Source organism: Perissodus microlepis, chromosome 6, assembly GCF_051167445.1.
Source record: "Perissodus microlepis isolate ML-2025 ecotype Zambia chromosome 6, ASM5116744v1, whole genome shotgun sequence".
Taxonomy (NCBI): domain Eukaryota; kingdom Metazoa; phylum Chordata; class Actinopteri; order Cichliformes; family Cichlidae; genus Perissodus; species Perissodus microlepis.
Genome location: NC_140466.1, coordinates 24,151,716 through 24,164,488, shown reverse-complemented (window position 1 = coordinate 24,164,488; position 12,773 = coordinate 24,151,716). Strand labels below are relative to the sequence as shown.

General features: G+C 40.1%; 1 protein-coding gene across 4 annotated transcripts in view; it reads left to right on the top strand.

The window, feature by feature from the left end:
• Positions 1-12,773, top strand: part of inpp4b (inositol polyphosphate-4-phosphatase type II B) — a 169,875-nt gene that overhangs the window by 156,053 nt on the left and 1,049 nt on the right. For all 4 annotated transcript variants that reach the window (XM_084931611.1, XM_084931612.1, XM_084931614.1 and 1 more), the window contains 7 exons: positions 3,191-3,363; positions 4,321-4,444; positions 4,859-4,985; positions 7,696-7,836; positions 9,600-9,697; positions 9,963-10,075; positions 11,310-11,464. In XM_084931611.1, the coding sequence (XP_084787737.1) occupies positions 3,191-3,363; positions 4,321-4,444; positions 4,859-4,985; positions 7,696-7,836; positions 9,600-9,697; positions 9,963-10,075; positions 11,310-11,464 (931 nt within the window). The remainder of the gene's footprint in view (positions 1-3,190; positions 3,364-4,320; positions 4,445-4,858; positions 4,986-7,695; positions 7,837-9,599; positions 9,698-9,962; positions 10,076-11,309; positions 11,465-12,773) is intronic.

The following is a 12,773-nucleotide window of genomic DNA, read 5'->3' as shown; positions in this document are numbered from 1 at the left end:
ATAATGCACAATATGCATTAACCGATCCATCACTGTCACAGGCAACATGTGGTGATACCACTGTATTGTAATGGGCCTTCCATTTATGCTCCCGTCACTAAACAGCAGTCCTTTTAATGCTAAGAAGTGCTTCTGAGCCCAAAAAAAACATTTTTAAGCGTTCGTACATAGATTTTTACTGTGGGAAAGAAATAACATTGAGTAGTTCATCATATTTTTCAGAGTATCTTAAGCTGGAATCGAAAAGAGTTCCAGCGTTGCAGACTCCCTGTTGTTCAAGCACTGGCAAATGAGAAATTCATATTGTTGCCAGAGAAGTGGATGAAAGCTACATTTCGTATGCAGAGCCATTCACTGTTGACCACAAGCTGCCCAGTCTTCCCTTACGTCCAATGAAATCCTGCCTCAAGCTTGTGTTCAGACAAGCGCCCAGACTGCTGCAGCTGCCAATTGGCACACAGAGCCACAGAGCAGTGGCATTAGACTGACCAGGCGACAAGGAGAGGCTCTGTGTGTGTGTGTGTGTGTGTGTGTGTGTGTGTGTGTGTGTGTGTCAATCACACACACATGCTGTGGAGGCATTGGTGCATTTGTATCATTTTGTGTCATTGTGTCTTTGTGAGCCAGCAGGTGAAAACAAGGCCATCAGCCCCAGTGTTCATTCTGAAAGATAAGCTCAATCCTCAGAGCACCTTTATTAAGACAGGCTCAGAGAAAGTGGTCATCTGCTTGTCAAAATACAAATATGGAGGGGATAATGAGAGAAGCTTTATCTCTTTTGTGAATCCTGGGCTTTTGATGGCACTGCGGGGGTTTGCATGTTTGGACAGGTGGGCCAGTGAAGAGATGACAGCTGGAGTTTTGTTTCCTCCTCTGTGCAGAGGCAGTATTTGCAGAATGAGATAAGACGTGATTTCTATGACAGGGCAAGGGCAAGCTTGATATGCTGTACATATCAAACTGTGTGCATGTCTGTTTGTCCGCAATGATTCACTCTTCCCTCCTGAGAACTTTTCAATATGTTGAAGCTCAGAAAGAATATGTGGTATGGTTGGAAAACTCATCTTGAGCACTGCTTAACCAACACTTCCCCCTGGTGGCCACTCAGAGGCTCGACTTTATCAGAAACCAGTGAAGGATGCAGAGAAAGCATCATCACAGCTGCAATGCAAGTTTCCTGCACACATTTTGAGTTTGCTGCATGTCCAAAATAAACAACCACAAAGAGGTCACAAGGATTGCATAATTTATTTGATTTTTGCTGATAATAATACGGTACAATGAGAGCTTAAATATTATAACAGTGTGACAGAAATTATATAGTCTATACCAGTGATTCCTGACCAGAAGTAGTTGTACCCTACTAGTTGTGATTTGATTTTTAAACACAACAATATGTTTTTATATGGCCTCCAGTCTGATGTGTACTGCACAGGATAATTTATGTTTAGAGTTTGAATTGCATGTGTAGTGATGATTGGTGAGGGGTGATGCAGTTTCAGTCTGCTTGAACACTTTTGCCTAAACTTTATCCAGGAATCGTGGATGAAGTGGTCAGAATTTGTCAGTTAAAGATAAGATAAGATGAGATAAGATAACTCTTTATTGTCATTGCACAGTCATACATAGTACAATAGTACAATGAAATCGGAAAACTGTCCCACGTCGGCACTACGTACAGCAAGACACGACACAACACAGTAATTTAACTTAAGTAATAAAAGAAGAAGTGTATAAAAACACTTTTGTTATCAAAGGTCAACAAGTCACCCACTAACTTTCACACAAATGTCTGGCGTAGACGGGAAAATTGTGGCGATATCTCACAATACTTCACATTTACAGTAATGGTTAAAAGAAAATACACCCTCTTTAAATTCTAAGTTTTTTTTGTAACAGGACATGATAAAAAAAAAAAATTCATATCGGGTCGCCTTTAAAATTGATCTGAATCGGACACGTGCTGTAATAGCAGCACGTGGTCTGGAGCTGCTGTGGTAGGACCACCAGAGAGCTGTACATGAATTTTGCAATGTTGCACAGAAAAGTGTTTCAAAGTTCTGACCAATAAAATCATTCATAAAAAGATTACTTCCAAATTTTGCTACTAAATGTGGATCTACAACCTGAATAATGGGTTGTACTTTTCACACACTGATTCTGGTTTAGACTTAGTTTTTCTGTTCGTCTTATTTTTATTATGTACGAGTACAGCCTCATATTTGAAAGAGTACGTATTATCTTTGTGCCATGACTGTAAATATTTTATATGAATATTAACTGCAACTCTGAAACCCCCACAGAAAATTACAGGCGGAGGGTGAGGTGATGACTTAAATGAGAGAAGATAAAGTTCAACTGTAGAAACTGAAACAATAGTGTCCAAGGAGGAAATCAGGAAAGACGCACGATTTCAGTTCATGGTTTACAAGCAGGTGGTGCAGTAACACCTGATCTGTCAGCCCAGGATGAGTAACGCAGGGCAGTTATTAAAAAAACATCCAGGTTCTCCAACATCGATGGGATGATGCTAAGAATTAAGACTGTGAGGGGTTGACAGCCAGTAGGTCATATTTAATGAATTATGTTATTTATTTATTTATTTATTTATTATAGGCCTTTAATCCTAATTCTCAGAAACTTTGGCTCATGGTGTTTTGGAAAAGTGTAAAATGTTTTGTAAGAATGAGGTTGTTCTTCATCATTAGATTGTAGCATACAAACAACAAGCTAAATCTTCTATGCGCACTGTTTGTGAATGAGGCCTTCAACACGATACAGTTTAGCGTGAGGATTTCTTTTTTAATTTACCAATTTTCTACCCTAATTTTCATATGTGCCTTTTAAAAAACAGAGATAATAATAATTTTATTGCTCGCTGAGATATTTTTATGTTCAAATCAGCCAGAAACAGATGGAAATAGTAAGAAAAATCACCAAGTTGCCAGTTTAGGAAGAATAATTGGATTTAAAGTAAACAGACCACAGTAAAACTGATCAATGCATATAAGATAAACCTACACTTTTTTTTCATTAATTTTGTGCCTTGCTGCCGCCTTTTCAGTGTTTCAAGCCAAGTTGCATTTTTGTGTGGGGCCTTCCACCTCACACTGCAACATACAGTGCTTGACCTCGCAGAGAAATCGCTTGCTGTGATTAAGATGTTCCCCATTGCATCTCTTTTTCACAGGTGACTGGAGGGAGCAGTTGTGTCCTCTGGTGACCCGGTTAAAGGACTGCGTGATGGAGGTGGTGGAGAAGGCGAAGAGAGCCATGACCTTTGTGCTCCTGCAGGAGGCAGCCTGCAGCATTCCACAGGGCTTCCTGCTCCAGCAGAGGCGAGACATAGTCTTCAGTCAGGCAGTAGGTGGCTGCACTGGCATAATAAACAACTCTTTAGGAGTCCTCCAGAGCAGCGGTCCCCAACCCCCGGGCCTCGGACCGGTACCGGTCTGTGAGTCGTTTGGTACCGGGCCGCGAGAGTTGAGGCTCAGGTGTGAAATGTATAGTTTTCAGGGCTTTTATCGGTTTTCAGCGTTATTTTGGTATCGTTTTTATCGTTTACTCGGTTTTCCTTGGTCTTTTCACGTGTGTTATGAATAAATGTTCTTTTTTTCGGTACCGGTACTAGTTTTATTTTGTTGTATTTATCCGCGACACCTTAAAGGCCGGTCTGTGAAAATATTGTCGGGCATAAACCGGTCCGTGGCGCAAAAAAGGTTGGGGACCGCTGCTCCAGAGCATGGAGCTTCTCTTCATCTGAATTTAATCTGAAAGATTTTTGCTTTTTCTTTTAAGATAGTACTATTTGTCGATACTTTCTCTTCTCATGAATGAATCATAAATCTGCTGCCCATTCACTGCTTTATGCAATAGCAGCTCGAGCTGTAAAGGATTTTGTCATCTAATTTTTTTCCCTCGTGGTCCAAAGTACAGCATAATCAGTGCAAACAATATAAAATGTTGGTTGTATATTACGTCATGTTTGCATACTGTAGAACTCAGGGTGTGGAGTCATGTATTTGTTAGGCTCTGAACTATGTTTTATATTTAAAGGGTTTACTCCAGTAGGACTCATTCGCATGTCTCTGCTGTATACATCAACATTAAATGAGCATGAGCAAGTAAATAAAAGGAGTAACATGGATTCAAGTAACACATTTGTTGTGATGTGAAAGTGGCTGCAGGTTCTGATCCTTTATAATTGAGCTGAATCGCAGTATTTTGGACCCAGTGTATTCTTGGTTCACCGTTTAGTGTTTGCTGCATAGTTGCTTGTTTGAAAATGTCTTAGTGTTTGTGTGTTTGTGTGTTAAACAGCTGGCAGCCTTGGCCTGTGGCTTCGTCATGCGGTTGTACGCGGGAATGCAGGACAAAGGCTTCCTGAGGCAGCTTCACCTCGTTGGCCTGGTTGCTCAGTTTGAGAGCCTGCTCAGCACCTACAGTGAGTGAAATCACGCCGGTGACCTCACGACCTACATTGAATTTTACTGTTTGTGTTTGCTGTCAAGTAAATCCCAGCACGTTTAAGCAAGTCAGACTAGGAAGGTGAATGATTAAGCTGTAGTGTGAGGCAAGGTGAGTCACTGCAGTGTTGTTTTTGGCTAAATGCCTTCATTACCGACACCCATATTTCTTCATCCTTTAATTGTGACCTGGAAAATGGTGTATCTCCTGTTAATGTTTGTCATAGAAATAAAGAGAACAGTTAGTAACATTAGGAGTTGAATAAATACAAGGGAGGGAGGTTTCTCAGTTATGTTCTTTGTTATCTGAGCTAAACATGCCCTGTTGTGTGTATGCATGCAACGAGAACAACTGACATCACTGTCGAGCTTGTTTTCTGTGGCCGCTATAGGTGAAGAGTTTGGGATGCTGGAAGACATGGAAGTGGGGATCTCAGACCTGCAGAGAGTCATGTTCAAGATTACAGAGGCCAAGTCCGATGACCTCAGTGACCTTCAGCCTTTAGTTTGTGGCCGACGGTGAGACCTTGTTTTTTTTTTTGTTTGTTTTCTTGCTCAAGTCCAATTATAGGAAGGAAATCGGGCCAAACACTTATTTGCGGCACATGTGGTCACCACTAATGGTTTCTAATATACCTCTGAGATCAGAAAATCAGCATCAAATCAAGTTATACTCGTTTTATTGAGATATACGAACATAGAAAGTAATGTTTTTGGCTTGAGAGAGTTTCTTTGTTTATAGAGGAAATCTAAGTTTAAAGAAGGGAAATGTCTGTATATTTCAAAAGTAGGGGGATTCATACTCTCAGTGTTCAATGAAAACTGGTGGACAATACACAAGAACTTTGTTATAATGGAAGCCAGACATTACAAAACAGTGTTGTTTTCTCTTGCATTGTGTTTCACTAAGGATACAATTGGCGCACTTATGCAAAACATCCAGGACCCCTCTCACACCAGCTCCAACACAGATCTGCAGCATAAAAAATATCGGAGCAGGTTTTTTTCTTGTTTGTATCACTTTAGTGTAGGTCATCACATGTGCTTTCCTTTGTGTTTCATATTGTGAAAAAAGAAAAACTTAAGCTTGATTTTCTTGTTTTCCTTGCTCCTAATGTTGCTGTCTACTGGGACTGTCACAGTATCATAACTGTGGTCCTCTGCTTCTTGTCAACCACCACTATGTCTGGTTGGCTCAGGATCTCAGCCCCAGGAATCGCCTGCATACTCTAGGGTATTGCTGTGTACCAAGAGGAACCCAGGACCCACTGCACCGGCGGGTTCATCGCGATACCTAATAGCAGTCAAGGTGCCATTGCCTAGCCTTATTAGAGGTCTCTGCATCCCTCCATGGATATGCCTCACTGACCCACCATCAAACCGGTGATGCTGAACGATGTTACAGGGAGCATAACGTTCTCCACGGCTTCTACCGACCCTTTCATGTCCGTGACATGTGCTCAGGGGGAACCTGCTCTCATTTGTGAAAAGCACAGGACACAGGCAGGTCCAGTGGTGGACCTGCCAACTCTGGTATTCTACTCTATGGCAAATGCCAATCATGCTCCACGGTGCCGGGCACAGAGCACGCGATCCACTAAGGATGCTGGACCCTCAGGCCAACCTCATGAAGTCTGTCTCTGATGTTTTGGTCAGACATTCACATCAGTGGCCTACTGGACGTCATTTGTAGGCTTCTGGCAGTGCTTATCCTGTTCCCCCCTGCACACCTCTCCTAATGTAATTGTGTGTCTATTAGTGAAAAACAGTCAGGAAAACTAGGAGGGAAAAAAATGTCAACGGCCTCCACTTGTAAAACCATCATTTCCTCTCTAGTGCACATGTTGTTAATTTCAGCACCAAAAGCAACTAAAATTGATTACTTTAAAAAGTCTTAGGATGACACAGCATAATTACGAGTGGGCTGAATTCCAGACGTTTTCACTTAGACAAGTATCTGTTCACTGTGGCTCATTCAGGAATGCAGGTGGAAACTTTCCTCTTCATATCTGGATTTTGATGTTGTCAAAAGTAGCTAGCATTCAATAAATGCAGAGTCACTGAGATATAATGTAATTATTATTTGAATTGTTATTTGATGTTTTAAAAAACAATACACATGCATGTGTGTATTATTTTTATTATCCTTGTATTAGAAGATAAAACAAGTGTGGAACTGTGTCAAGTAGTAGTTAACTGTTGTCGTGGAAAATTTAACAATAACCTGCAACACACCCAGTGAGCTTGATTTGAAGTGGGTTTAATAAACCTTCTCCCTCACAGAGAGAATTATGACCTTGTTTTCTGCTTGGCCGTCACCGAAGGATTTACATCCCTGATAAGCAGAAGGAGTCCCGCTATCTGTTTAACGTCTCGCATTACAATGGCCTCACTGTGTTAACATTCCACATGCATGTAAACTAGTGACAGGAGTGCTCTTACTATAGTAAAGTGAGAAAGTGATATTACTGTAACTAATGTGATATGATTAAATATGTGATTAATACATGAGAAAAGAAATCTGCCACCACACTGTGCAAGTGGCGGAAAAGAGTGACTACTGAGTATGGGAAAGTCCATATTTTAACAATTGTTATACGTGATTATGATTTCACACAGTCTTGTAAGACAAAAAGTTAAAAACCACTTTAGCATTTATTTAGTGCAGTTCAGTCGAGAAAAGTTTGAAAGAAAAATTTAGCCTAATCGAAGATACCTCCCATAGGGGAAAAGAATTATTTAATAGTATTGCAGGTAGCATAGCTTCACAATACAACTGGTAACCAGGTGAACTTTACTCCATATACGGATGAGCTGTTGATACAGATATTCTCTGGCTTCAGTCCACAGCAGTTTTGTACATTGGTTTAAAAGTTCAAATCAGCTGATCACGAATGTCCTTTCCCATCTTTGAAGAGAACCTTTGCTCACGTGTTGGACAGCTGTTGAGAGGTCAAGCTGTTTTTTCTTATTGCTTACCTTGAGCATTGTGTCTGGTGTGATATTACACTCCTGTGGCACCTCCCACTTCCGTGCCACTCTTTGAGGATACACACCATCAGTTTCTCTCGTTACATCTTGTTCAGGCCTGTCTTAGGTATCACGTTATAGAACTTCCCAAACATATCACTTCTGTCATGCGGTAAAATGTATCAAATTACTTTTTTGATGGATGTTTCACCGTCTTAATCCTTATTTTCTCTCTCTCTCACTTTCTCTTTGCATTTAGAGACCACTTCACTGTAGAAGTGCCATTACCTAAACTGGTTTTCCATACCTTACCAGAGGAAATCAAGGAGGGAAAGCTTCTCCGAGTATTCCCGGTGCTCTTTAACGTGGGGATTAATGAACAACAAACAATAGCAGAAAGGTAACCTGGATATTCTTTGCTCCACTCCAGTGCACATGAAGACGAGCACTGTGTATGTGCTGATCTAAACACAGATCCTATTGTCATTTCTAAAGGAAATGCTTTAAATCTATAGCTATAACTAAAAGATTATTGTTGTTTAGTTATAGCTGGAGGCATCCAACCCACTAATAGCATATTCACATTTTTTTACTAAGTGCCTTTATTGTTTTTAGTTCTGCTACGTGATAAATAGTGATTATGGCTTTAAAGAAAAAGCACATATAGCTGCTGTTACATAAACAATAACAACATTATTTTTGGCGTAGAAACCTGCCTGCTGTACTCTTCCCTGACCTTTGAGCCTTTTGAACCTTTACCACGGCCCTTCTCAATGCTTTCACCTCCCTTACTTTGAATGACCTTTCACCCAGTGATCCAACCAAGTTCCAACTGCTTACAGTATCTCCAAGTTGTGTTTTATAGTTTGCTTTTTTTTAACGTGGCTAAAATGTAATGGTACATCTTCATTCATCTTGGCTTTGCGCACTCTTTGAATTCCATTGTCTAGCCAGAGGCGCCTTTCCATCCGGTAGCTGGAAGCTCCCCTGCGTGGAGTGCTGAGAGTTTCTATCAAAAACATAATTTATTTTGGTAGAAATGATTCATTGTAGGTTTTGATTGGCTTCGAGTCAGCTCTTCATGTTTGCAAGAGGCACTAAAAGATTTGTGATCTTTGGAAAGTTTGGTAAGGTTTATGGGTCTCTCATGGAAACGTGACAGTTTTGAAGGAAATGGAAGAAAAATTTGTGTCCGGTTTATAAAACTTCTGATGGACCTTTTCATAATCTTCTGAAGTTTCTTCTTTCTGGTTCCTACGTAAACTTTGACTTATTGTACGCATTGACCTTAAAATAGGAATTATTTGTCTGTTTGATAGTGTATTTGCTGAATCAATTTAGGCATAAATTATAGGTAGTTTTTAAGTTTGTTTTCTCTTGCTGCTAATCCAGTGGGTCTTTGGACATTACATCTGCATATATACAGTTAGGTGTATATGCTTTTTTGGGGGAAACTTTGATCATTTTGCCTCTGTACACCACCACCACAAATCAAACAATTAACGTGTGGTTGAAGTGCAGACTTTCAGCTGTGATTTAATGAGTTTTACAAAAAAAAAAACCCAACATACTTTCAGAGATTGAAAGCATATGAGCAGCTGGCTGACTAGCAGTTCTGTGGCCATATGAGGGCTGCTTTCTTGTTATTTCATTCAAAATTAAACAGGCAAGACTTCTGAAGTTGAACCTAACATCACCTTTCAATGGAGCTCTCCATATGAAGTTCAATTTTAGTGCAAGTGTGGGAGGCTGAAAACCAAATATAAACTTATCAGAGAAATACCAAAAAACTCTAGGAATGTTCAAAACCAACATTCATCCAGGACGCACCAGCTCAACAACACCAAGAGGCCCGAAACTCTACAGAAGAAGCAACTCTGTTCATCTGGATGTAGAGTTTTCACTCATCAAAGTGACTTCTTTGTTTTCATCTGACTGCAGATTTCCCCAACCTTATAAACAGTACATTTGCATAATAACTGATACTCGCACCACTGGCGTACAACGGGCTATGACAAAAAAAATACACCAGTAACAAACACCATATCCAGAGACCACCCCGCTGAACCATGTTTGGGGCAGGGTTGGCCAGGATTCACACAAACTGCCTATCAGGATAAATATTTTTTCCCTAACCGATCTTACACTCTGTTCTGCTCGTAGGTTTGGAGATATCTCTCTACAAGAAAGAATAAACCAGAAGAACTTTGAGACATTAGAAGCCTATTACAAATCATTAAGTGAAAAGGTGCCACTAGAATGTAAGTGCACAACTTTAAAATCATTTTTACTAAAGAAACATCTTCATCTTTGGTCTCATGTGTTTATGTGCAGAAAACAGTATTAACATATTTTTTTTGTGTGGGTGAATAATGTGTACTATAATCCTATTGGAATGGTTCACACCTTTTATAAAGCAACCGTGAATTTTAACATGTAAAACATTTCTGTGAAAGAAATATCCACACTTGATCTACAGCCTGAAGCTTGTCCTCATTAACCTCTGTTTTTGTTTTGTGCAAACAGGTCTACCGTGTTTTCAGACACAGACCGACATAAAGGAATTACTTGAAACTTTGGGCCAGAATGTAGTCGCGAAGAAGAAAAAGAATGTGGAGATACTGTGGACTGCTGGAACGGTGAGGCTTCTACTGTTTTTACTGTCTGGATGGTAATTACTTTGAAGGGAACGATATTGTATTTTGTATATATTCATGTTGTCTTCTTGGTTCTTTTTAAGCATACTTTAAGTTTGTAGCAGGCTTTTATAGAGAAACATAGTTTTAAACAGCTCAATATGGCATTATTATCACTTCAGATCAGATTCTTCAGATAAATCTATTGACCTTGAGGGAGAGGTCAGAGGTCAAATGTGACATGATACTTTAAATCTGTTTAAACACTCTCAAAGTTCAAACCTTCATAGAAAAATAAGTCCAGTATTATAGAATAAAACCAAAGGCGCCCACGGGTGCCATAGATGGTGCAAAACATTTCGTCGACATTGTTGTTTGTTGGGGAGAAAACTTACAAACATACAGTACAGTCACACTGCTAAGCGATCAGATTTATGTAAATTTGACAAGCTGAACGCATTGTGTACTGTGCAGGAGACATGGCGCGAGATTGATTGACAATGGTCTACAGCCAATCAGGACGCAGAACACAATTCGCTCTTATAGAAAAAAAAAAGAAAAGAAACACGGAAAAATTACACAAAAATAAATCCGCGAAACAGCGAGACCGCGAAAGGTGAACCGCGTTATAGCGAGGGACCACTGTATGTATTCGATTTGTTGGCAGTACACACTACACTTGTAAGAATTGCATTTAATGAAGTTATAAGACTTTTGGTCCATTTTGGTTTTTAAAAGATGAAGTTGAATTTGAAGACCTCATGGATGAAAACTAAATTTTAACGGACTGTTAACAGAAACTCAGTCTACATCCCTACAACGTTTTATCAAAATTCATTCACAACTTTTGAAAGAATGATAACACACAAGCACGTGAACATTACCTGAATCATCCTTGGCAGAGGTAAAAGTAAAACACACCTCAACTAATAATGAGTAACTTGAAACTACAAAGGCAAATGAGGAGTAATGCCAGGGCAGACGGAAATGAGCGAAAGCTCCTTCTCGAGCTTTTATGCATGCAAGTGAGCCTTCTGCAGGTTATCAATACTAGGGATGCATCAGAGTGAAGCAAGGATGACATAAAAATGAAAACACTAATCACGTGGCAGATGTGTGCGCGTGTCTACGTCAGGATATGTAAAACAAGATGAGTCACTTCACAACATTTTGCCTTCATGATGTATGCCAAACCAACTGTGATGTTGGTTTTTTTCCCTCATCCACTTTCCACCAGATCTGCCGAAGGTTAAATGGCATCAGGTTTACCAGCTGTAAAAGTGCCAAAGACCGAACATCCATGTCTGTCACTCTAGAGCAGTGCGCTCTCTTACGTGATGAACACCAGCTCAGCAAGGACTTCTTCGTGCGCGCTCTGGACTGCATGCGCAGGTAAGACAGTATTAAAGGAGGCATCAGAAGCCAGTCCTAAACAGACTGCACTTAAAAAGTTAGTCATAAATGCGGATTCTTTGCTCAACGAAAAATATCTTGGTGATCAGAGATTTCTGCCGTCGTCTCCTCTCTTCAAGTGAAGTTACTTTCAGGATCTGTTGGTTTATGTATTCAGAGTATACGTGCGAGGCTGTTTTTACTGAAACTCAAATTCTAAAAATCTTACTAGATACTGTTACAGGCAAGTAAGAAAAATATCAATTTTCCAATGTTTTGGTTACCACACTCTTAATCTTGCTACATTTAGCAGTAGAATGGAATAAGCCTGAAGTATGCTTGTCATTACAAGCATGTATTACAAGTAATAACCTGCATCCACACCACCCATCACACACATCAAAGGCATTTTATCTGCAAATTTTCCTCCCGGCCCATCACCATTAGATGATCAACATTCCCTTCCCTCCACCAGCATCACCATTCCTCACACATTCAGAGGCAGCAATGCATGTTCCTGTTAGTCCTGTGGTTTAGTGTTTGTGTGTTTGCCAGCAGGGAAACATTCACATCTGCCTAAATCTGATGAGGTTTAACTGCATAACTTTGGCAAGGACACTGGTGAAATGCACATCTGAAATGTCCGTGGGACTGACATGTATGGGACAGCTGATGGCAGGTGATGGAATGAGTTACCAAACTCCTAGAACCTTTAGTAATAAGTAACATTTTAACTGATGGGATGGTTTGCAGTGTGCAATCAGGACAAAAAGGTTCTTCCTAAAACTGCAAATGAACAGAAACTATGTAAAGCCGTGAACCAAAACAGTACCAAATTATATTCAGTGAGAACCCCAGTTAATTAAGCTTGTGACTGCAGAGATGTATAAACTGTGAAGCCATGACAATTACTTGACCCCATTCTCTTCCCTTAGAGATAATACTGAGATTAAAGTTGATAAATCTGCTGCTAGAACTTTACATTCACAGTCCAGCAAGAAATTATTAGATTATAAATAGTCATTCAGAAATTCCTCCACAAATAGTGACGTAGTAGCTGCACAACAGCATTTTAACTCCCAAATGACGGCCTTGTTTTAACCAGTTCAACCAGCCGACAGCCACTTGAGTCAAGCCCGTAATGCAACTAAATGCATTGACATGTTGCAGATATAAGTGCAGACTGACTCCGATTGATTGCAGCTTGTTCGCAATCTGTCTGCATGTATGAATTAGACAGCAAATATTTGCAAATCTTCAGAAATCTGTTTACAAGTGCAGTCAGTCCAAGTGAGATTGTGACTGGTTG